We start from the raw sequence: 26,250 nt of genomic DNA, 5'->3' as shown, positions 1-26,250 counted from the left end.
ATTTCGACGTCCATGTCGGGATCCGCTCCGGCTGCGGCGTCTCAGTATACCGCGAGCTGTAGCTCGCGGTATACTGAGCTTAGGGTAACGGGAAGATGCTAGTTTGTGTCCTCCCGTTACCCTAAGGAGAACTATGGGGAAAAACACTGACCCCATAGTTCTCCTTTAAAGGGGAAAAATATGGTGGCCGCCATTGCTTGAATCTCCTTCTATAACTACTAGATGCCGTTTTATGCTGATTTATTGTCTTCAAATCTGCCCTAAGTCCAGAGCAAGCATCAAAATAAGGAGTTTGGATGTCAATGTCTGCATGCATGCTGCTGGTCAGTGGCTCAGATTGTACTGAAGTCAAAGGATCAGCATGGCTGCCAGGCAGCTAGGATTTGCAGAGGGGGCTCCAGCAAAAGCTTCCTGATTTTCACTTAACTAAGGCTTCCTTTAAGAGTTCTGTCATCAGAATGTAATATTCTTCTTGTGCCTTTTGGGCGCCTCTTGGTTTTGTGAAAGAACATTGTGCTAAATTTAGGATTATTATACTCTCATCATTCTGATTTTCCATTCTGCTTTGAATTATTAGAATGTGCTCGATCCATAATTGTTTCTATATGTCTGACTCTCACAATGTACTTTTAATGATTTCTTTTCAGATTAAAAAAAACTAAAACTCTCATTATTCTCTTTTCGTTGTCTGTTCGATGGTTTTATTATTGTCAGCCAGACCTGAATATTTATTTTGGGTAATTCTTTTAAAGAACATCTACACTGAGGGTTGCCATTGCTGATCTCCTTCTGAACATTCCAGCTGCCTGGCTGTCCCTGGTATTAGCACTTACTGAGTCAACGTGAATGCAGATTATAAAGTCAATGCTTCTGATCTATGTATTTGTTCCAGTTCAGTGACTCAGGACTGAACCTGTGGATCACCATCAGAATCCAAGCAACTAGCATCTTCATACAGATATATAAGCAATGGCAGCCTCCATATGTCATTAGTAGGGTTTCCATAAAGCCTAAAGCTGGGCATAAACAGATGTTCTATAGAGTTTGTTGGGTTCTGTATATAGGGGAGGATTGCATCACACCTCTTGTATGTGTTGTGGCAGTGTAAGCCAATGCCACGGTGTAGTTTGGCAACTATGGCACCCAGGACTCTCAGCCAGAGGGGCTGAGAGGGTCCAGAGTGTAAACCATATGATAATGAAGAACCTGGCCTTTCAGATTCTTCCAGGTTTTCAGAATTGTGGCTGGGATCTGGAGCTCTGGAGATTTCTTAAGGTGCCCATACACCTTACAACCATCGCAAGACTTTTGTCTTGCAATGGTTGTAAGTTAATTAAAAGCTCACTAAAAGCGCCACTAACCCGCCGACAATCGTACGATTCTCGGCGGGTTTTCTAGCATGCCGGTTCGACAAAAGACGCGCGGCCGTACAGTAGAAACGGTCGCACGCCTTCCATACACCTTGCGATTATCGTACGATCGTGGGATTTCCGGCGATTATCGTAAGATAATCGCAAGGTGTATGGGCACCTTTAGAGCTATGGGTGGGATGAAATCTCCAGTCCTGGGGCCAGGTGTTGCCAATGACCAGCCTGGGCTGATCAGGTGGCTGAGAGCAGCCTCATTAGGAAGCCAGCCCAGAGTTGTTGGAGTTGTGTGTGCATGCGTGCAGGAGGCACACAGACATAGGTGCGTGCTGGACACACGAGGAACAGTCGGGTGAAGTCAGGAAGGTCGGTGACCCAAGGGACCTATTGGACGCACTACTGAGAGAGCAGTGTGAGTGCCCATGAGGGGGAGAGGTCGGGAAGGTCAGTGAACCAAGGGACCTATTGGACGCACTACTGAGAGAGCAGTGTGAGTGCCCATGAGGGGGAGAGGTCGGGAAGGTTGGTGATCCTAGGACCTGTTGGACACACTGCTGGGAGAGCAGTGTGAGTATCACCGAGGTGTGCTTGGAGCTGAGGAAAGTTACTGAGCAATACTACTAATACTAATATATGCTACAAAGGACTGTCTTTTATGTTGCTGCTGCAAGCTGACTTGTGTAACGGGAAGGCTACCCTGTGGATGAACAGAGACTTTTTGTGTTTGCCCTTAATAAACTGTGTTTTGCTTGAATTTCCTGGCTACAGTTGAGTGTCCTTGTTACAGTGTATATATACAGTATATAAGACATGTGCATGGAAAAAAAAATTGTTTCCGACGAAACAAATGAAAACTCAAAAAGTTTTCGTTTCGTCAAAGAACACAAATTTTAATGCTGATTCGGCGGCAACGAGGCGCACAAAACAGGTCCTTTCCTGTCCAGAAGGACTCTGACCCTGTCCACAAAGCCAACTCCATAAATACATGGTTCGATGAGTTTGGTGTTGAGGAACCCAAATGACCCTGACCTCAACTCTACTGAACTCCTTTGGGAGGAATTGGAAAACCGAATGCAAGGCATGTTTTCTTGCTGTTTTGGTTGAATGGGCTCACATTCCTATGGACACAATCTCGTGGAAAGCCCTTTCAGGTAAGTGGTTGCTTTGGAATGGGGGGTCCAACAAGCTTGTATAGGTGTGATGGTCAGGTGTTCACAAACTTTTGGCCCTATACTGTATATTTTCCAAATAGTTATCTGCTAGTTTTTGGTTCTCTAAAAAAAAGATGAATGCTAATTGTGCTGGTCTGGTATCGCCCTAAGGGTTATGTCAGATGGGGCCTGTCACTAGCAGCAAACTCCAGCTGACATAACCCTTAGGGCGATTCCAGACCAGCACAATTAGTGTACATCTTTTTGCATGTTGTGAGGGTGAGGGAACCACTTTACTTACCCCAATGGAGGCGCTGGTATGAAATACTTCAGAATAGGAATAGGCAGTGACATGACAACTTACTAGTCCAACCATAGGAAAGGGTAAGTGGTCTATTAGTGATCCTGTTGCTGGCAAGTCATCACTGGTGATAGGCTTGCTCATCAGATATTTTCAACGGTCAAACAATATATATGCGACTGCAATCAAACCCAGGTTCCTGTTTTCCTTACAGTAGACATTGGGGGGTATTTATCAAAGCTGGAGCAGTTGCCCATGGCAACCAATCAGCTTCTATCTTCAGTTTGTTCCATTAAGATTTGAAAATGAAAGAAGCTGATTGGTGTCATGTACAGCTGCTCCAGATTTTGGCTGCGCCCCCTCGCCCCTGTTGCCAGGGCGAGCACAGGGCACCATTGGCAACAGGAGCACCAGGTGGCCAACACAGCCGCGACTCGGCAGGAAGAAGAGGAGGAGCACAGGCTCCAGCTTCTCCTCGGATCCCCGCTGCTCTCCCCAACCTGTATGGGCAGAGGACTCTGTGTCCTCAATCTCTTTTTCTATTTCAAAAGGGAAATGTCAGTGGTCTGTTTAGACCCCCATATATTTCCCCCGAAGCCCCCCCAACAGTAAAAAAAAAACCACACACACACACACACACACACACACACATATTATTAGACATGTGCAAAAGACGAAAAATGTGTTTCGGACAAAATGAACGGAAACTAAAAATGTTTTCATTCGTTTCGTCAAACGAAACAAATTTTTATGCTATATGGATTTGGCCACCAGCGCATTCTGCGCATGTGTGCCCCCATTCTGGAGGCATGCGCGCATCTTGGAGGCGGGGCTCGTTACGTTACATGACCCCTTGCGTGCGCAGCGATGGGTGACATAACACGTCTGTTGGGGGTACAATTTTCTGTTCTTGCCTCGGGCGCAAAAGGAGCTAGCTACGGCTCTGGGTTACATTAACTAATCCGTGTGTGACCATCCTAGTAAAAAAATAAAACGTTTTTTCTTTTACATACAATAGATATTTATACTGCACGTGACATCTTTAATTGTATCAGTGACGCAAATTGCCCGGGCTGGATAGACAATGCAGTAATCTTATTACACCAGTAAGACAATCTCACACATCGCCAGTTCAGCAGGTAACCAGTGATACTTAATGAAGACCAGTTTCACCTTACAGCCATACAGTAACAAAAGGAAAAAATATACACAATGGCGTTTTAATGATCTGTAATTACAATACTCAGCTTAATTAAAGGGATACTCCACCGAAACGTGCACTTTAACAGCTATTGAAAAAAAGAAAACAATACACCGAGTATAACTAGAGAGAACTATACCTGAGGGATGCAAAACAAAGGACTGTGATTTTCAAGTACATTGTCTGGCTATTTTGTCATTGTTTCGTTAAATACATATTAGCAATAACAGTGCGTATTTGCCAATTTCAGGTTGAAGCTATGTGTGTTGGGTTCCCCCTCTGCGTTCATTATCAGTGTTAAAGGAGAGCTATGAGGGGGGTGCTTTTCACTCACCTCATAGTTCTAGCTGACCTGTGACAATGAGACTGTCACAGGTCGGCTCAGTAGATCGGGAGGTGAGCGAACACATACCGGCGTTCGCTCACCTCTCGATCCTGTCCCGGCTCTCTGCCGTGACAGGGGAGGGGCTGGATTCTCCTCTCCCCGCTCCGATTCGCCAGCGCTGACTGGCGAAACGGACGGGGAGGGGGCGGGTACAGCTGGCTCTGCCTCTAGATAGGCAGAGCCAGCTGTCAGTCACGCAGCTGGGCGGATCCAGACATAATTGTCAGGATCTGCTTCAGCTGTGGCGTCTCAGTATACCGCGAGCTACTGAGCCTAGGGTGACAGGAGGACGCTAGTTTGTGTCCTCCCGTTACCCTAAGGAGAACTATGGGGAAAAGCCCTGACCCCATACTTCTCCTTTAAGGTGCCCATATACCTTGCAATCATCGGCCGAAAATGTTCCTCCCAAGATTGGAACCGTCGTACGATTTTCATACGGCTGCCCCGACCATCACACAGTTCATTTAGCGGCCTTTAGCAGAAATCACCCGGACGAATTTCGTTAATCGGCCGCACAGATTTTCGTTTGCGCATGAGCGGTGTTAATCGTACGAATTTTGACGTACGGAAACGCCGAAAATCGTACGATAGACCGAAGTTTTCTAGCACGCTGGAAAGACGAACGTTGTACGATTGTACAGTATCTGCGGTTGTAGAATCCCCATCAAGCTTACGAATAGGAGACTTTCAGGAGTGTAAATGGGGCCTAAAATGTGCAATAATGAAAGGACAAGTCATGGCGATGTGCAGTGGCGTCACGCGGCGGTGCGGCCCGCCCCGCCCCCGGGTGACACCATTGGAGGACTGACAGTCATTTTGCTGTCACCCCCTCTAAAAGTCAGGCACTAGGTCATGGACCGAGAGCCCAACAGTTGCAGGAGAGAGGAGGAGACTCGGTGGCATACCTCATCCCGTCACCCGGCCTCCGGAAGCCCCTGGCGATGTGTACGGGAACCCGCAAACTGTATGCGGCCTCAGCAAATAAAGTGTTTCTGTGACCCAGACGTTTTTGTTTTCAGAGGTATACATAGACTGCATACAACACAACCATTTGGGGAGATTTCCCTTTACTTCCCATTCTAGAGGCACAACAGGGGATGAGAGGAAATCTCTCCCATATACAGAGGACAGCTAGGGGTGTATATAGAGGACATCTCGGGGGTATATAGAGTACAGCTCGGGGGGGTATATACTGCATTGTTGATGGATAAATGGATTGACTGACTGATATTTAGGTTGCTCGAGCACTGCGCATTTTCACAAATACATCTTTTTGTTGCATGTCAGTGTTGCTGAACTCCTGCAACCTCTTTGCAGCCACTTCCGGTCTCCATGAACTCCAGCGGTGGCTGCACAGTATTGGAGGATGGGTTTCCTAATGGTGACAGCGGTGGACCATGCCTGTTGAATGTTTACATGTAGTTGTCATTAGAAACTTGTGTGACAACACAGGAGCGCATTTGGCAGACAGGGACAGAGTTGTCACCCTAAATCAGGAAGTGCCTGTACGAGCACCTTCATTTCGGGATTACCAGAAAATATTTGAATGAAAGCTGCAGATTTAAAATTCCTGGAAACAACATTTGAAATCCCATCTACATACTAAATCCTATACGACTTGAGTGATCGGCTTTACATCTATTTTTTATTTACCAGCCACAAAGGAGCCTCTTGTGTACACCGTGTTGCCTATAGCAACCAATCGGCTGCGCCCCTTTATTTCTAGCCTCCGCTGCCACACATCTAGCTGCAACGCGATTGGTTGCTGCGGGAAACGCCCCCACCTTCTACTCCTCCCGGTGCTCCAGTCGCCCCTGGCAACAACATTTAACCCGTACTCCTTCCCGCCCCCAATCAGAGCTGCCGATGGAGAGCACGTCATTTCCGGCGGCTGTAGGGCTAGGCTGTCCGGAGGAAGCGGGTCGGCCATCTTGGATGGTGTAGTAGCCGCACGGAGGGGGTAAAGCGGTCCATCCGGTGGGGGGGAAGAAACACCGGCGGCCGCCCCAGATGTTCAGGGAAGCCCAGGGAGCCATCCGGGCTTGGCGTACAGCGACAGCGACCTAGCTTGCCTCCCGCCCCGGGAGAGTCTGTGAGCCTCGCCCCAGTGACATTTCCCCCGAGCCCCCCCCCCCTCCCCGGGGCCTGTGTGACTGGCTGCCTTGTGCCCGTTCTCCTGGCTGCGCTGTGTCCATTGAGGATGATGTGAGGCCCCCCCATCTCTTTACGTCCTCCCAGCTGTGTGTAGAGAATGACCCCCCAGGAGCCTACAGGGTGTCTGCTGCGGTGAGAGCTCTGTCCTTCCAGAGACACATCAGTGGATCTGAGTCTGTAACCACTATCACCCCCCATTTAACCCCCCACCACACTGCTTCCTGTATCCGGGGCCATCACCGGGGAGCACCATGTCCACCAGAACTCCTCTGCCCACCGTCAACGAGCGGGACACGGAAAATGTAAGTTCACCATCCTTCACTTTGTTCTGTGTGCACTGGGGGGGTCTCTCATTACATTTGGGGGGCTCTAAAAGGGTTGTTGGCTTTCCGAGGGTCCCGTAACAAAAGAAGACTTCCATATCCGCAATGTTGCTGTTTCCTGTCACTTATAGCTGGGTCTACGGAGGTGCTAAAGCCCTGAGATTAGTTTTTGGGGGGGCCTGATCACATGAGCCTGTCCTATGTCTTTGGGGTGGTGGGAACAATAGAAAACATGCCATTAGATAGCTCTAGATTTAGTTTGGGTCTCGTCCTAAAGTGACAACCCCAAATAAAATGCTGTAGTTGACCTTTGCGGCTCCCAGATGTTTTGTTTTATACTGCAGGTAGGCTAAGGATCTATAATTACATTTACGGGTCTCCAAATGGTCACGTTGCTCACTTTGTTGGGTTTTATGGGGTTTGGTGTGTTTTTTAGGGGTCCCTTGTCGAAGGAAGATGGGTGTTTACATCGTCGTGTTTTTTAGGGGTCCCTTATCGAAGGAAGATGGGTGTTTACATCCTCTTGTCACTTGTAGTGGGATGTGTAGAGGGGCAGAAGCCACGTTCTGTCCTGTGATATTCCGATGAGCCTCTGGTTTATTATTGGTGGTAAAACACTAACCAACATCCGATTGGATCTCTTTAGATATATATTAGACTTTTGTCTGGTGGTGCTGACCCCAAATGCTGCAGTCAAATTTTGGGGGCCTCCAGATTTAGTTTTTGTGCTGTGGGCTCTAAATGGTCACTTTGGGTTTTTGGGATCCCAAATTGATCCTTTACTGTTTCTTTTAGCAGGGTGTGTGGAGGGGGCTAACGCTCATCATGGGTGTTGGGATTCATTTTTGGGGCCTTTTGGTCAGTTAAGCCATTCATTTTTGCTCAGTTTTAAGGTTCACACTTTATCTGCTGGGGGTGCATTGTATTAGGCAGCTCTTTAAAAATAAATGTGCAGACAATGCACCTTCGCGCCCCAGAAAACAGACATCTACCTTTTCAGGGTAGTGCACCGCACGTTGTAGCGCACATGTAGCGTTGGGTCGCCAAGCTGAATGCATGGCACTGCGTCATGTGTGTTGCCACAATATAATCGTGTGAACTGGGCCTGAAGCCTATACACTGTTCTATTTTTTGTTTAATCCGTGGGCCGACTGAACAAAAAGGGAACAGATTCCTTCATCAATGCTTATGATTGATTGAGGAATCTCCCGCTGTTTCCTTTGTATTCTGGCAGCAGCTGTCAGAATGCTCGAATGGTGCGTGATTGCAGCTGATTGGCTGCAAGCACTGTTCGTTTGAAGATTTTCTAACCGGCTCCAACGATATTCTGATCAATGGATGTTGGCTGGGAAGGCACCCACTGTGCGAATTTTGGCTGGTTCATGAAGGGTTAGTCAAGTTAATATGGAATTCAGGAGCCATTCTGTCCATTTCAGGACCCAGAGGATTTAGTTTTTTTTACATTAGATTAGGCACCAGCTGTAATTTGTAAGGCACATTGGCGACCCGGCTCCTGGGATTTGGTTCATCAATAATATTGCTGTAGATTTAATTTGGGGGCTGGATCTTGGGGCTACAGACCACAAATAAGATGCCAGAATTAAAGGGTAGGTTCACTTTTTCAAGTGAATTTTGATAAATGGAATTACCTGCTCAAATCTGCCCTGGATACTTGTGGTTTGGCAAAGGGTCCTTCCCCTCCACCTGCACGGGTGTGCTATCTGTACCCGGCACTGATTGTCCTACAGGTTTTGAATTTCCTCACCGTGCTGAACAATCAGTGCATAAAATTTGTGAGGGAAATTCAAAATCCATAGGGGAGGGCTGTGCGGGGTATGATTTACGGGGTATGGATAGTACACCCGTACCAGCGGAGGGGAAGGAGCATTCGCTGGCAGGTAAGTAAGGTTGCGGGGGTGAGATTGGCCAGATTTAGGGGGGTAATTCCTTTTTCCCAAATTCACTTGGGAAAACGAACTTGCCCTCGCCACATATTATTCATCCTACCAATAATTAGGTTAAATAATACTGCTATGTACCCCAAAACCTCTACGTGTCATCTGATGAGGTGCCCTAAAAATTTAACATTGAGCTCCACAATAAAGAAAAACTTAACACCATCTTGAGGGAAATGAAAACTTTTCCCCTACAGTGTACAATAAAGGTTATCTTTGGGGTGGGCGACCTCCAGCCCTCCAGCTCTTGTGGAACTACAAATCCCATGAGGCAGATCCCCACAGATACAGGCATGACTCCCAGTGGCAGATGCATGCTGGGATTTGTCATTTAACCACAGGTGGAAGGCCGGAGTTTGCCACCCCTAGGTTAACTGGCTAGGGGACACATGGTTTTATTTACCTGATCCCGATCACATGGCAGTTGGTGCTCTTCTCCTCCTCTGGTCTGGCTGAGGACTGTCCCTCAGCACCCTCATGTATAATGCAGGTCTGTGGAGCCTGCATTGTGCTTGATGATGTCAGCAGTCCTTACACCACTGGAGCCCAGGTGAGAAGAGGCTGTGGGGACTGATCTAAAAGCCTGGCGGGAGTGGGGATCATGTATGTAAAACAGCTTTTTGTCCTGTCCCATAGGTATAAAGGCAGTGGCAGGGAAGTTTTTGGGGGACAAAGTCCACAGATACAGCGCTCGCTGAGGGGGGGGTTATTTTGGGGAATGATGCTGAGTGTGCGGATTAAGTGAGCGGCTACAAAGACATACGGGCCGGGGTGTCCGACTGATTGAAAAGGCAAAAAAAATAAGAGAAGCGCTGCAAACCAGATGGGGACTAAGAATGCTTGGATGCAAGGGTATTGAGTGGGAGAGAGAGGGTATAATTGGCCCGTGGTATAAACCAGTAATGTTTCCTGGGTATGGGTGATAAATTCATCGGTTGATCCGATTCATCCCAGAAGACATAAAGGTGTGATACAATGATGAGGTCAGGGTATAACGTTGATCAATAAAAATATAGAGACTCACCATTAGGGAAGGAGTGTTGCGGAGTCATCGGCGAGGCATAAGGGCAGAGGCAGTGTGGGGTAGCCTCATTCCATGGCAAAACCTCATTTCCCTAGATTTGGGCTTTGAAAACTTCTGATTTACAGTTCAGTGGGTTGCAGAGAATTGGGGTAATCAAAGCGTTAAGTAGAATGCTCAGCATGTACCTGGAATAACCGAGTTGCAAGCATGTTCCTGTTTGCAGGTGCTCAGTCTTTTGCCTTATCTGTTCTATCAAGGGCTAAGACATGCTCGCTTTAAAATTTGTTGATAGTACTCTCTCCCACGGCACGTAGTCATGTCGGTGATCTGTGTGTATGAATCACTTGTCCTGGAATAAAAACTAGTTTAAGAGCAGATGTGCTGCTGTTCTATAATCTCCATTTCATCATCTGACTTGTCCACAGACCCCAGGCCATTTATAAGCCATTAGAGTCAAGGCCATATGTAATAATCTCGGGGCCCCAAGAATGGATTCCAAACCGAGAAGTGCGTCACTAAGATCTTCTTCTGGGTTATGATCATTGATGGGATGGATCTGTCTGTACCAATATTATATTCATTGTCCCAGCAGCTTCTTCTCTCTACTCCAATAAAAATCCTTCTTTGTTTTTAAGGAAAAAGGAATCCTGAGATGATTGTACACCATTTAAAGTGACACTAAACTCAGGAGTTAAAGTAGTATTAAACTCTCACATTTTTTTTTCAATAATGAATCCAGATTTCAGCAATGCTTTGCTGGGCAAATGTATATTTGTTTGCCCAAATACTTACAGCCATCATGTTTCTGAACAGCTGCTTCCAAGTCTCTCAGCTCAGTTCCGCAAACTTCCTGTCCAGTACAAGATCACAAGGGAGAGAGCAGACCCCAGTAAGTGTTCATCTACTAGCTTGGAAAAGGGAGGAGAGGGGGCCAGGGGGGAAGGAAGTAGCTTGATTTGCTGTATCTGTGTGTTTGTGGGGACACACACAGCTTACTAGCAATCACACGGGTGACTCTATAGCACTCTGCTTGAGAAAGGAGTCACTCTCTAAAACAGGAAGTCAGGAACGGTGCTCAAGGGACCAGCTGATTCTGCAGGAAACTAAAACTTGTAAACAATAAAGAAGCATCATTCATTGTAAGCAATTTTATAGCATTTGAAATAGCTTAAAATCCTTTTGACTTTAATACCTGCATGACGGAATAAATGTCAGTCAAAGTACCGCAGCGCTGAATACTGAAAAATGGCCTGGATGGGAAGGGGGTTTAACACCGCGGATGTCAACTGGTTAAATAAAAAAAAAAATACATTCAAGTACCTTGAACCAAAATGTATCCTATTTGTGTATCACTCGGCTGTAGATCCTCAAATCATCTCTGAATTGGTGCTGACACTGTCCTTCCTTCTGGAGGGGGGCTACTTGTGTTCCCCATGGTCTGTGTGTTGTAATGTAGTCACCGTTCCAAGCTCCCTCCCATGATGGACTACAATCTCAATAGAAATTAGTAAACTAAACCTGAGATTGTAGTCAATCCCAGGAGTGATCTTGGAGCATTGGCTACTTTACAACACACACAGGGACCATGGGGAACACAAGTAGCCCCCCTCCAGAAGGAAGGACAGTGTCAGCACCAATTCAGAGATGATTTGAGGATCTCCAGCAAGTTCTTGTATGTATTTAAAAAAAAAATAATTCTTTAACATTACAATATTGAATGTATTTTTAAGATTTAACTCCTAAACTTAGTGTCACTTCAATGCACTCCTGATGAAGCACTTTTGCTTTGTCTGTCTGTGTACATGACATGATTAAAGTGTTGGTAAACGTTTTTGTTTTAGATATGGTAGGGAATGGTTAAAACCCTGCCAGTTCTTTTTGCTGTTGTGAGTGGGAGGTTTCCCTTCACGTGGTATCATGAAGACACAACAGGAAGTGAGAGGAAATCTTTAGAGAGTCAGGGGAATAAGCTGGCCTTACACTGAGTGAATTTCAGATGGTTCTTGTTGAGCTGGCCGACGTTTGCTCCATGCGTGGCCCTGTCTGCAGCATCCCGTCTGAGATTATTTAAAGGAACTAGGCGAGCCATTTTTTGGCTGATTAGTGACTGCAGCTAGTTGGCTATAGTTGTTCAGGTATTCTGACACGGGCACACCTGCTGTTAGCATACAATACCCTGCCGAGGGGAAATGGGGGATTCCATCTTCCACGTTATTAGCACGGATGGGGCAATCTATTAGATTTTCTTTTTGATCAGTCCACAGGCTCAACAAAAAAAAATCTACTGGTGTATGGCCGGCTTTACACAGTGGTCACCAGTACAGGTGTCCCAATTTGAAGATTTAAGATGGCCATACACTGTGCGCATTTCGGCTGGTTTTTGAGGCTGTCTGTCTCTGTTCGGGTGTCCCGGGCCGCTATTACAATACAAAAGGAACAGCGGGGATTCCATGATCAACACGCTCATGCCGTGGGAGAAATCGGCTCTTATTTTTTTTTCATTCATCCCACGGTTTAAAAGGAAAGAAATAAACCAATGTATTGCCAGCTCTACCCCTTATATCTTGTTTCCTGTCCCTAGAGAGGGCGAGTCTACACAGGCAATCATAGAAACCCGTCAGGGGTTCCGATCCTTCCACACTCTATCCGAACGTAGATTACACAGCTCTAGTGACGTTTGAATTGCATCAGTAGTGGTTGGCTGCTTTGTGAAATCGGTAGGCATTTGAGAACTGTAACCTTTTTTGACCGAAGCACTTGATTTTCAAGCAAGCTGGGCTGAAGCCAGCCTTTCTCATCCATGGTGCCATGGCAGGCTGGTGTGCCTCCCCACCTCAGGGCTGCCTCAAGGTTTTATGGTATTGGGACTGTGATGTGAAGGGAGGCTAATGATGCAAAGGGTGACTCTAATGTGAATGGGGGAATCTTGTTCTGAAGGGGCACTCTGAAGTGAAGTGGGAAACACTTTTTTTGTTTTTGCATGGGGTCCCCCCTCTAAAATCTGACATTTTAGACTGGGGTGCCATGAGATTTTGCACACTTTTAAAAGGTTGCCATGACTAAAGAAGGCTGGGAAAGGTTGGCATAAGCTATGACCTGCTAAGATCTCCTACATATGAATGTACTGCTGTAAATGAAGAGGCTGGAGATCTTTGCAGGTCACAGCCGAAGCATTGCTTGTTTGAATTCACTGCTGTGTCCCAGCTCCCCAATCAAGGCCTTATTTATGCTGATGAACCTGCCAACATTGTTGCCTCTTTGTACAGGTACCATAGTTCTAGCATTGCCATTGTTCTGTGCATTGTTACAGAAGATGCACAATTTGACCTTTAACCCCATACATTTTGGCTGAACCTTGTGTGCACAGTGGTTTTATTTGCTCAGGCGCACAAGCTTTTTGTTTTACATCGATTCATTCAAAACTTGTTCTGGATGAGAGAAGTCTCCCTAAAAGTTGCTTTTTTTTTTTCCATCGGGACTTTTATTGATCAGAAACCTAATTAGCAGTGATTTGTTGGACCAGGGTGTTCCTGCCTGCCCATACGTCGCTCCTTGTATGGATGCGAGGGGGGTGGTGTGAGGAAACGCAGAGCACAGCGGAGGACACGTGAAATTAACACTCCTGGAAGTGTCGGTTTTAGAAGAATCTTCACCCAACAACAAAGCAATCTTGCAGTGGTCACGTTTAATGTTACCGGGGTGGACAAAATAATAATATGGAATTCAGGAGCCAGCCTGTCCTATCCCTGAGCCAGCAGGATTTTCTTTTAGGAGTCGGCTCCATTGACAACTATAGAAAACCTCAAAGTTAGGCGCCAGCTGTAGCTTTTAAGGAGGATTGGCGACCTGGCTCCAGGGATTTGTCTAACCTTGGTATAGGATATGTTTTTCCAGCACTCTGCTTCAGTCTCTAGGGCTTGTTCACACATATTGCGGTGACTTCTGTTGTACTGTGCTATTCAAACATTGTTCAGGAGCTACTAGTACTGAAATACAATTAATGGTTCAATCTCATCTTTCCTAATTTCTTATTCCACCCCCCCCCCCGGAAATTAAAATGTTGACAAAATCGGAGATAACCCCAAAGGGGGTGATTGGTCCTGGGCTTTTTGTGGTTTATATATGCTTTAGTTTGAACTTTTTTTTCTCTTGCTCATCATACATTGTAGTAGAAGTACAGCGTTCTCTAAGTGTGTGTGACTTTCAGAGGGATGGTGGGATGCTGATATTCCTCAGGGGCCACACCGGCCATGTAATTAGGGATGTAATGAGCAGTGCTTATCTTTGGCCAGGCTATTGGGAGAGGGGACGGGTGGCTGTTCTGATGTGAATTAACTGCCCTTTGTGTCTGTGGGTATTGCAGACAGATGGAGACAATGGAGACGAGTCTGTGTCTTTTTATTTTCTATTTCCCGCTCTCGCTGTAACCTTTTCTTGTAGAACCACCAATGCTTTGACTTTATCTTGGGTACATATGGATGTTTGCAAAATGCAGCAAGGCCAGTAAGAGGGATTCTGTGCATTACAAGACATAGTAAGTGCATAAGGCTGTGCCTCTACATTGGGGTGTCATTCACCCCAATTAGGATGTTTTAATGAGCAATATCCACAATGTAGTCGTTTAAATGGCCTCATCCAGTTCTAATAAAGAAGCAGCAGTGGTCACCCTGCCTGCACCTCCAAGCAGCATGCTTCTTATTAGGATATGAACACTGTAGCACAACTGATTGGCTCCTTGTGCTTCTTCTAACTGCAGGTCAAATTTAGTTAAATTTGCATCTGAAATAGAAATGCATTAGGGGTTGTTCACATGAAATGCAGACCAGATCTGCATGAGTTTCTGCACACGCAGTGTGCTTTGCCGTGTTTTATGACGTGTTCCGGGCCGTTTTTGCAAAAAAAATAAAATCATTTTTTTAACCTGCCTAAAATGGTATTTCAGTGCGTTCCAGGGCGTTTGCATGCGGTTTTCATGCATTTGCATGCGTTTCAGAGCAGGAAAAATAGGGCTTGCTGCAGTTTTTTTTTTTACATGCTCTTCAACTGAATGCCGCGGTGTAAACTAGAGCCCAAAATACCATTGAACTACAATGGATGCGTTTTTGATGCGTTCTGTAATCTGGAACGCATTTGGTGTGAATGAATACAGACCTGAAATAATGTGTGTTTAATGTGTGGAGTTCAATGTTAAAGGAGAACTATGGGGTTAAGGCTTTTCCCCATAGTTCTCCTAAGGGTCACGGGAGGACATAAACTAGCGTCCTCCCTTGACCCAAAGCTCAGTATATTGCGAGCTCCAGCTCGCGGTATACTGAGACCGCCACAGCCGGGACGGATCCCAACAATACTGTCGAGATCCACCCAGCTGCGTGATTGACTGCTGGCTCTGCCTATCTAGAGTCGGAGCCAGCTGTACCCGTCCCCTCCCCCGTCCGTTCCTCCAGTCAGCGCTGGAGGATCGGAGTGGGAAGGGGGGAATTCCTGCAGGGAGCCGGGAGTGACAGTCACCGCTCTCTGCAGGGACATGATCGAGAAGTGAGCGAGCGACGGTATGTGTTCGCTCACTTCCCGATCTATTGAGCCGATGTGCGACAGTTTCATTGTCACACGTCGGCTCGAACTATGAGGATGAGTGATTTTCACTCTCCTCATAGTTCTCCTTTAAGAAGAGAAGGAGGCACTTTGCTACCTAAACTCCTAGAGGGGAATTTGCTAAGACTGGAGCAGATGTGCATGGCAACCAATCAGTATCTTTCTTTCATTTTCATAGCTTAACTTTACAAGCAGAAGATGAAAGCTGATTGGTCGCTGTGCACAGCTGCTCTGGATTTTGTCTCTTCCAGTTGTAGCAAATTCAGCTTGTAGTTTTTGTCTTTTGTGTGAGTTGCAGCTTCTTATTGAGCTGAATAGAGGAGGTATCACTGAGAACGGCGGCACTTGATCTGAAGTGTGAACGTTTAAATTGTGGGCATTTAAGTTGGGTTTCAGTGTGATTTCCTGATTGTGTTACTCCTAGGAAATAGCTCGGGTGTGAATGACCCTAAATGTGTATATAGTCCGTTCGCTGAGCTGGTAAATGCGACCCCGCATGTGTCTGCACACACCCCGCAAACAGCAGGATGTCCTTTGCTGCTGATTCCCTAAGATTGAAGAAATAGACTGATACTGCAACTGCACGTTTTTTTTTCTCTATTTCAAATTGCACAGGAACGTCTGACGGTTATGGCCATTATATCATCTGCTTTGGTCATCCTTGTCTATTCCAGCTAAATCAGAATATCTCGATAGATAGATATCTCGATAGATAGATATCTCGATAGATAGATAGATAGATAGATATCTCGATAGATAGATAGATATCTCGATAGATAGATAGATAGATATCTCGATCTATATCTATCTATATATCTATCTATCGAGATTGTATGTATGTATATATATACATACATACATACATATCTCTATATAGATATATAGAGATATATAATCTCTATATCTATAATCTCTATATATAGATATTCTCTATCTATCTATGTGGAGGTGAGATAGAACTGTCCCATAGCAAGCAGATTTCAACGGTTCTCTTCCAGATGTCATTTTCATGCCTGCTTACACATTGCTAAAATCTGATGCTTGTAAAACACACCGATTTTCCTTCTGCTTCACATGTGCCTTTTTAAGAGTCTATTTCCTTTTATTGCAAGCAAGTGATCTCTTTTAGGGTTAGTTCACAACATATGCAGTTGTGATGCAGTCCGTTCAGTTTGGCTGCCGCAGCCAAAATACATCACAATGCTTTCCTATGGGCTGTCGCGTGCTGCATTCACACCATTGCAGTCCGTTCAGATGCAGTCAGAAAAAGTACTGCTTGTCCTATTTTATCTACATCTGATCGCACCGGAACGCATGCAAACGCATCAAAATGCTCCAGAACGCATACAAAACCCCCCCCCAAAAGGATTGATCAAGTCATCATCCAGGGACTTCCTCTTTGTAGGCAGAAGAGATATCGGAGCCATGGCCGATGTGGATGCTGACATCTTCATAAAATATGTGGAGGAATGCCCACTTCTCTATAATCCGAAGCATCCCAGCTACAAAAACAGTCGGCAGAAGATGCAGAAAGTGGAGGGAGATAACTGCCAAATGATACCTTGATTTTTCTGGTCTGAACAGGGTGCAGAAAGAAAAATGTGCTGTTCTCTTTCTCAGCAACTTTGATGTTTTATATACAGCCCAGCTAGATAGTTGTATTCCACCCATGTACTAAAGAGTATGCAGAATAAAAGAAAACGCATCACAAACGTGTCAAAACGCATTGCAGTGCAACTGCGCAGTTGTGATGCAGTTTCTAGTGTGATCTAACCCTTAAATGGTCCTCATCTGTAATATACAGTGGTGGGAATTGTTCAAAACTGAAGCAGTTGTGCAGGGCAACCAATCAGGTTCTCTCTTCAGTTCACTTAACATTTGAAAATAAAAGAGAGAAGCTGATTGGTTGCCCTTCATAGCTGCTCCAGTTTTGATAAATTCCCCTCAGTGTATTTCACTACACAAACAGGACTGGCCCCCGGTTTTCTTGAAGCCCTTCTCTGATCCTTTTGGCATTCAAAAAGAGTAGTTGTGGGTAATATAGCTCGGAATGTTGTAGATTGCATTTTGCTAAATCCTGCGGTTTGGGTCTGTCCAACCTTAGTGATATTTCGGCTTTAGATGGTCATTATTCAGATCTAGGTGGAGTCTGGTGCAGTGAGTCACCCCATGGCTTCTTGGAACTCCTTGAGTGGCCAGATCCCCCCGCCATAATTTCTGGCCGAGTTCCCGCCAACTCTGGTTTGATGGGTGTGCCGCTATTCTTGTTGTATTCTAAATAATACAAAGCAAATTAAAAAAAGGAGCGTTGACCCCCCCCTTGAAATGACCCCAGTTAGAGTACACAGTCCCAGAGATAGACGCCGTGGTCTTAGTCAGCTTTTCTGCTCCTTTTGTTGTTTGTGTGTTTATATGAAGTTGTCAAAGATTGTAAACATCGTTGCAGAAAATGTCATTTTGTTTGTTATTGTGATTTGTTGTGTTTTTGTTGTTGTATTGTTCTTAGAATGTTCTTAGTGTCCATGCAGGGGCTCGCTATTGGCAGGAAGGTTCATCAAATGGTAAGCTACACTAGAGATTTTTTTTATCTGTAAACGTGCCCATACACTTACCATTCGGAAATCATCTATGAATGGTCTTTCGAACGATAATCAATCAGTTGGTGAGACACCAACTATTATAATCACTGTACTTCTGGCCGAATTTCCTCGATCGGTCAGGCTGGAAAACTTTTTTCAAATTGTACGAAAATTGATGGATTAGTGGCCATTTTCATACAAAAAAAATCGCAGCAAGAACACTGCACATGCGGAACGAAAATCCGTTCCGTCACTCGCCAATTCGGCGAGTTAGTATTGCTAACGATCGATTATCGGAATGGCCATTGGTCTGTGCATGATGGGGTGTTTGAGCTAGAATCGAAAAGAGGGTTCTTGGCAGCAACGAAAATGTCCGATCGAAGATCTATAGGCCCATGGCCAGCTTAAAGCTAGGTATACAGGCTTTGAATTTTCGGCTGGTTCATCAAAATTTACTGTTGGGGTGTCGCTGTTGGCATCTTTCCGACCGGCATCCCTCGATCAGCTGAACGAAGGAGTATGTTGGTAAATTGCCGGCCAAAGAGATCTAGCAGCCATTGTGCGGGCATCTGTTGAACGGAGAAAAAGAAGTTTGTATACCCGACGTTAGGCCCTGCTCAGACGGGTGTTAAAAACACTGGGTTGATTTGCGTCTTGTACGCCCGCGCGGCTGTGAAGCATTTTATACTGCATGTTGCATTTGGCAGCTGGCGCTACTTGCCAAATACAACCATTGCAATCAATGGGACTGTGCTGTAGCTACATGCCCACACAATTGTACAACCCCATTAGGAATAAAGAGGGGACAAAACTGCGGCATTTATTATTATTAATTTATATAGCGCCAACAGTTTGTGCAGCCCTTTACAATATACCGTGTTTCCCCGAAAATAAGACACTGCCTTATATTTTTTTTGGCTCGGAAAACACCTCTAGGTCTTATTTTCAGGGAAACAGGGTAATAAAGACATTACAATTCAAGACAAGATGGTAAGGAGGGCCCTGCCCCTGTGGGCTTTCAATCTAAAAGGGAGGGGGAAGTGATACATGAGGAGGTGGCTGTGTGGGGATGAATTGTTTGAGAATGTGATGGTTCACTGGTTAGTTTAAGGCGGCATAGGCTTCCTTGAAGAGATGAGTCTTCAGGGATCGCCTTAAGGCAGTCAGAGTAGAAGATAGGTTGGGGTAAAGAGTTCCAGAGGATGGGAGAGACTCCAGAGCAGGGGTGGCCAAACTCCGGCCCTCCAGCTGTGGTGAAACTACAAATCCCATGAAGCATCTCTCTCCGGGAGTCATGTCTGTGAGAATCTTGCAATGCCTCATGGGATTTGTAGTTCCACCACAGCTGGAGGTCCAGAGTTTGGCTACCCCTGCTCTAGAGAAGTCTTGGAGGCAAGCATGGGAGGGGTTGACGAGGGATCTGGAAAGCAGTAGGTCTTTGGAAGAGTGGAGGGGACGGTTAGGGTGATACTTTGAGACAAGGTTGGAGATATAGTCGAATAGCAGAATCACTGGGCAGCCGCTGCTCTACCGACTTCTGAAATGTAGAAAATATTCAGTACATCTCTACAATACATGCACATTTCCTCATTTACCCACTCTATATCTAGAGTTCAGCTTTAAAAAAAATCAGCATAACACCTTTGCGTTAACGATCAGCAGCGGGACGCTCTAAAGTTGCCCGTGTAGTTTAGCACTTTTCTCATAAAATGTCCTGTGTTTGCGCTGACGGCTATCTCCTAAGCCCTCGTTCACACCTGAACGTTTTGTAGCGCAGTCTACGCTCGACGAACGCTCTCAAACGCTCAAAAATATAAATCCCATTGTATTCAATGGTCTCGTTCCCACCTTGGCGTATTTCCGCCCGTCCCTAACACGCCACAAAATGGCCCACGCCTGAAAAGGTACAGGTACTACTTTGGGCCGTTTTTGTTGCGCGTTTCCATTGGGATACAGCCAAGAAGCCTTCGGAAACGCGACGGTCGCGTGACTTTTTACCGCGAATCGCGGTAAAAAAAAACGTGCGACGGACGCGCATATGCAATACGCCTAGGTGTGAACGAGACCTTAGTTTCATCAAGGCCGTAGTAGAACACGTGATTATATAATTGGCCATCAATGTGGATTGTCTGTTGCCCTGGGGATGACGAAGAAGTGGTGTCATTCGGCCTAATTCTTCTTTGTGTTTATATTATGACCTTTTTTTTTTCTATGTGATAAGTACAAGTAAAATTGTGTAGCATGTCTTGCTCTGATCGGGCTTGGTGGCAATTAGGCATGCACTGTGTGTTTTTTTTCTATTAGTGTGAAGAGTCCCGCAACATCTAATTATCTCTGCATTTTAGATTTGTCAGACTCCCGGGGAATTTGCATAGCATGCTGTCACGGCATCCTTGTTTTGATCTTGTAATTTCTTCTCGTATGAAAAAGACCGGCAGAGTCTCTGTATCATTACCTGTTGGAGGATTGTGTGTAGGGTCTGTTGTAGAGTCTCTGGTTACAAAGCCTGTCTTCTGAGCTGTCAGGAAATGCGTCAGTTCTTTGTGGGGAGAGCCTCGCAGATGACTGTCAGTTGTGCGCCCCACAGACTTGGCTTTGATCATGGTTTTCCCTTGCTTTGTGCATTACTGTTGCAAACCAGATAGATGATCAGTGTTATTCTGGCCTGGATATATGAAAAAGCTGTCATTCAAAGACAAGAAAGTAGAACACCAAGCTCCAAATAAAGGTCACGTTATTGCTTGATCTCTTGTGTGCAGTTATGTTATTGGAGGTCTAAAATAAGCTGAGTAAATAGCGTTCCATCCTCCTTCAAAGCTGCCATTCATGATGCATTGCACATGTTGGGGCGGAATCATTCCAGCCAGCATAGGAGTGTTCCTGTGCTGCAATATTACACCTGTACCTGGACTACATTCCCTGATGTGCCCTCAGATGTGGGTGATAAGTGCATGCCCGTTACCAATCCGTCCACGCTGGAAATTGGGATGCCAGTGAATGGAACTGCTCTTACAAATTGGTTGTTGGTACAACATGGCTGGGTAAATCCCAGGAGCCAGGTCACCAATGCTCTTTAACTACCTCCCGGCCAGCCGCTGTGTATACACGGCCTGCCGGGAGCTTCTTGGATGTAACTGGGCGTGTATACACGTCCTGTTACACCCGCCCGGCGCGCGCGCGCGGGAAATCCCCGCTATTTTGCTATCACATAAGGGGGTTTCTCAGCCCCCTCTGTGATAGCAATAAAGTTAAGTGAAAAAAAAAAGTAAAAATTACACAAAAAAGAATTAAAAAAAACAATTTTTTTTTTAAGGTCCCCACCCCTACATACACGCATGTAAACATGCGTAAGGTGCGCATACCTGCGAAAACGACGATTGCACCCATTACGCCGCACATGTTACATATCGCCGCGAACGTCGGAATGAGAGCAATAGTTCTAGGGCCATCAATCACTGATAACACTAAACTGATGAGCGGTAAAAGCTTTTAAAGCGTCGCCTATGGCCAATTTTGGGTATGCTAGTTTTTTGCGATTTTGCGAGTGCGCGCAATTTTTACGCTTGACATGTTTGGTGTCTATTTACCCGACGTGACCCCGTCTTTTATATTTTACCAAAAAAGTGGGTAATATTAGTTGTTTTATAGCATAATGTAAAAAAAAACTTTTTTTTCTCAAAATTTTCAGTAATTTCTCCTGAATATAGTAAAAAATAAAACCCGCAGTGGTGATTAAATACCACCAAAAGAAAGCTCTATCTGTCCCCAAAAAATGGTATAAAATTCATTTCAGTACAGCGTTGCGTGACGGAATAAATGTCAGTCAAAGTACTGCAGCGCTGAACACTGAAAAATGGCCTGGCCAGGAAGGGGGTCTAAACACCTGGTCTTCAAGCGGTTAAAACACACAGCTGGCTCCTAAAAAGAAAATCCTGCTGGTTTCCTTGATTGGACAGACTGCCTCCTGAATGTCCTTATTTTGTCCACCCCTGGTGTACAATGTACAGCAGAACTTAGTCCAAAGCTTTCTTACCAGAAGGCCGCGAATGACCATCGCACTTTGCTGGTGTCACTGGTAATGGATAGGTTATGTATAAGTTGAGGGCAGGTTTTCAGAAGGGTAGCAGACGCTACCAAACAATACAGGGGAATGAGAATAGGAATTACCCTTACTATAAACTTTGTTTTAGGGTCCATTTACACCTATTTGTTCAGAACTTGCAGGCATTCCTGGTGCCATTTATTTTCAGGGGTATCCCACCAGGGACGTGCGGTCAGGTGGGGCAGAGCCTCACCTAGTATTATGGAGTGAAAAGCTGTCAGCTTCAAGTCTGAAGAGTACATCTTTTTCTCCATTCAGATCGACTTGTAACTGGTTACACAGCAAGGAAATCCTCCCCTATGTGTAACCTGTCATGGCTGGAATGCTGCCTGTTAATTACAGGCGGTCCTGCATCCGGCTTTTGACAGGTAGTTAGGTTACACAGAAGCAGGCTTCCCCACTGCTTGTGTAACCTAACATAGTGAGGCAAGAGCTGTCACAGCCTCTACTCTGTGGATGGCTTGCACCAAGGGCAAAGCGCCATTGGTCCAAGCTGTCCAATCAAAAAAAAAAAGGGTTGCCTCACCCAGCACAGAAGGCACGGCACATCACTGTAATAATCCCACACACATGTTGTGGTGCACCACATGGTAATGTACTGTCCATTTTCCGCTCTGTGATTACCAATATTCATACGTATGCCCAAGCAATGAGAACATTTTCTGCGGCACCACCCCAGAATTTTGCGGTTACCCTTTAGGGTTTTTCAATGCTCAATAATGTCCTGATTAAAGATGACAGTAATGTATAACACTAGGAGCCAGGTAGTCAGTGCTCTTTAAAAATTATAACTGGCACCTAACTTTTGAGGGGTTTTTTTTTCTTTTTAATTGTCAATGGTGCTGGCTCCTAACAACAAAAACAAAACAAAAAAAACTCCTGCTGGACTTGGATAGACTAGCTCCTGAGTTCCATGTTAATTTGTCCACCCCTGCATTGTCATGTCAAGTTTGGGATCACTACAATACACAAAGCAAAGCCTTAAAATGCATAAAGGGAACACAGGCGTTCTACCCACAGTTTGTATTGCCTTAGGCCACTCCAACAGTTGCCTTGTTGCCAGTAATTTAGCGTCGTGGGAACAGTAGCTCATGAGACAAGTGAATATGCATATCCAGTATTCCCATTTCCTTGCCTATTGTGAACTTCTTTCTGTCACTCACAGAGATGGAAGTTTTCACAGCAGCCCGGCAAGCCATCAACTACAGACCTGCCTGGAAGCACATGTGGGAGCTTCCTGAAATTTGCATTACATTACCAAAAGCTCAGTTTAAAGAGGACCACCCTCCCCCTCCCCGGTAAGGGGTAAGTGCTTGTTTGTGTCTAGGTTAAAAAAAAAAAAGTTAACTTACCCGAAACTCCGAGCCGACTACTTCGTACACTGGTCCTCCCAGTTTCTCTTCCCCTCTTCTGCAGCAGTCTGTAAAAGGTCCTGTAAATCATCACGTCTGTACACCGTGCATAGACAGGAGGACGCTTGGGAAGATTCCAATGCTGCAGTCAGGGGGAGACACTGGAGGGAGCACTCTGACAGCTGGTCGGCTCCGAGCTTCAGGCGAGTATTATTTAAGCACCTAGACACAAACTAACAGTTTTCCCTTGCAGTGCGGGAGTAGCCCAACCACAAGGGTTAGTAAGTTTAGCGGTTGAGTAGTTTACAGCGTGATTCTTTGTGTGCTGAATTATCTACGTAGGATTTGGAGCATTGTCCATCAGCACTGAGACTTTTCTGTGTGATAACTGAAATCAGGTTTAGTGGATAAGTGCGCAGCGTGCAAAGATGAGCAGAACCACGCCAATAGACAAGAGGTCAGCATAGGAGGGAGAGGGTCTGAATGAATAAGTCTTTTTAAAGTGACCCTGTTGCCTGACTTCAAGTCCCAATTTCATAATATGTCAATGAAGCATAAAATATATATATATATATACGATTACGTCTCCCTGCCGCCAATGAAAACTGCTCCATTGAAGAAGAATCGCTGGCTCCTGAAACTTTCAGGAATATAGATTTACCTCCCATGACCTTCAATGTCATTATAGCACATAGTACAGTTCATTGGTGCTGAACGTTTCTCCACCCAGGAATCCAATGCCTGGTAGCTCAAAAAAAATGCATTACCATTCTAAGGGCTGGTTCATGCCAGCCCCGTGCCAAAATATTCTGTTCTAGCATGCAGCTGGTGCCTTGCTTTGTTACAATGCAAGGTACTATTTAAAAAAAAATAACTTTATTGGCAGCGTACAAAGTATACAGTCGGGTCTCTGTGCAGCAGCTCGGTGTGCTATGTTGTAGCGTGCTGACCTCTGGTACCATCTATCCTGTATTCTGCACCACACTGTGCATTACACCAACGGAGGAAATGGAAAACAATAGTGGAAAAACACCAGTCAATGCAGTTGGTGTGAACGAGCCCTAATGGTAAATTGAATGGGGTTTGTCTACAGTTGCAGTATTACTACTCTGTTAAGTTTACTGTTAATCTGATCTTGAGCTGTGTCCCATTGGGGAGATTACCTTTCACTTCCTGTCCGATTACCACAACAGGAAGTGAGGAAATTCTTCAAAAGGGAGGAAAATCCTTGGTCGTCAGCAGGGTCACCAGAACTAGTGTCCTCATTGGAAGATTTCCCATCTATTCTGTTCTGATGACAGCCCAAAATTTGGAATTTTCTTTCACTTTCAGTCATAATCAGATATATCGGAGGACGTATTCCCTGACATACAGATCCCAGTCACAAGGAGAATCTTCATTCTGCTTATTAAATCCTGTCCGATGTAAAATAGTAAGCTTGTAAAGTGTGACTTTGGTAAGGAGCAAGAAAAAGAAAGTAGATGTTAAATGGTAACTCCGCTCTTGTTGTGGAAGTTCCATGATCTCTAGGTCAGTAACATCACAAGGGTTTGAGCAAACGTCATTCTGGATTCTTACCTCCTGCTGTTTGGCTGAACCTCGCATATGAATTCCATTCACCTCCTCCTTCCTGTTTGCAGAGTAGGTCAGTCTGCCTGCTGTAGTTTTGCGGATCCACTCATTTTGGCTTCACCCCACACAGCAAATCATCCCAGCTGATTTGTGCCAGCTTTGAGTCTATATTACTACCCATTATATTTAGGGATGCACCGATTTTATATCGGCGGAAAATGGCATTTTACCCAAAGTACCATTTTTCGGCCGAATTGTTTCAGCGGTTGAAATTTCGGTGAATCCCTAGTTTTAACCCTTCCCTACTTTTCCCTTCCATTTTTGCTTTCCTTTCACTTTGAAGTGACTTTTTAACGGTGACATAACTAGAGACCCCATTTATCTGGCAGCGGTATCGTCTACCTATTTGTTCTCTACACGCTGAGTTTTATAGAATAAATGCCAAGTCCAGCAAGGCTACAGCAGTTTGTATTAAAATTGGATGGAGTATACAGGAAGTGTTGCCATGGTATCGCTCTCAAATCTCGTTATGACATAATTTCCAAGCCTGGATATAACTTGAGTGGTCAGATGTAAAGTCTGCATTGTGCGTGATACACACAGTGTTCGGCAGAGCAACATTTCAATGGTTTCCAGTTATTCCGCAGTGAAACGGTTAAACTACATGCAAAGTCAATCACTAAAATCTCACTTTGGCTTCAACATGGTAATGTCATTTTTGATCATTTGACATCTGAATCTTTCATTAGGACCATATATTCCGTTCCAATAGAAGAACTACTGTAGCTCGAATTCCTGAAAGGGCGCCAACAATGGGCACATGAGCATCAGAACTGGATCACTGTACAGTGGAAGAAGGTGTCCTCATCAGATAAATTGTGGTTTCTTTTACATATGGTGTATGGCCAGGTGCATCTGTGCCGCTTACCCGGGAAGAGATGACACCAGGATACACCATGGGAAAAGGCAAGCTGGCAGAGAAAGTGTGATGCTCTGGGCAATGTTCTGCTGGGAAACTTTGGGTCCTGCCATTCAAGCGAATGTTGCTTTGACACATACCACCTACTTTAAACATTGTTGCTGACCAAGTACACCCCTTCATGGAAATGGTATTCCCTCATAGCAGTGGCCTCTTTCAGCAGGATATGGTTCTCGAATGGTTTGAGGAACACAACAGTGAGTTTGAGGTGTT

General features: G+C 45.3%; 1 protein-coding gene and 1 long non-coding RNA gene across 6 annotated transcripts in view; one reads left to right on the top strand and one right to left on the bottom strand.

Annotated features, from left to right (window-relative positions):
* Positions 1 to 6,251: 6,251 nt before the first annotated feature.
* On the bottom strand, positions 6,252 to 25,430 carry LOC108798732. Its single transcript, XR_001941969.1, has 3 exons — positions 25,420 to 25,430; positions 25,107 to 25,112; positions 6,252 to 6,625 (listed from the first exon to the last, which is right to left on the bottom strand). It is a non-coding gene; the product is annotated as an uncharacterized LOC108798732 (long non-coding RNA).
* Positions 6,657 to 26,250, top strand: part of MARK3 (microtubule affinity regulating kinase 3) — a 96,519-nt gene continuing 76,925 nt past the window's right edge. For all 5 annotated transcript variants that reach the window (XM_018570514.1, XM_018570512.1, XM_018570513.1 and 2 more), the window contains exon 1: positions 6,657 to 6,861. In XM_018570514.1, the coding sequence (XP_018426016.1) occupies positions 6,811 to 6,861 (51 nt within the window). In that variant the 5' untranslated portion in view covers positions 6,657 to 6,810. The remainder of the gene's footprint in view (positions 6,862 to 26,250) is intronic.

Source organism: Nanorana parkeri, unplaced genomic scaffold (genome assembly GCF_000935625.1).
Source record: "Nanorana parkeri isolate BGI_ZX_2015 unplaced genomic scaffold, ASM93562v1 scaffold1544, whole genome shotgun sequence".
NCBI classification, from domain to species: Eukaryota; Metazoa; Chordata; class Amphibia; order Anura; family Dicroglossidae; genus Nanorana; species Nanorana parkeri.
Note: the sequence above shows the minus strand (reverse complement) of the source record. Positions and strands in the feature narration are given on the sequence as shown.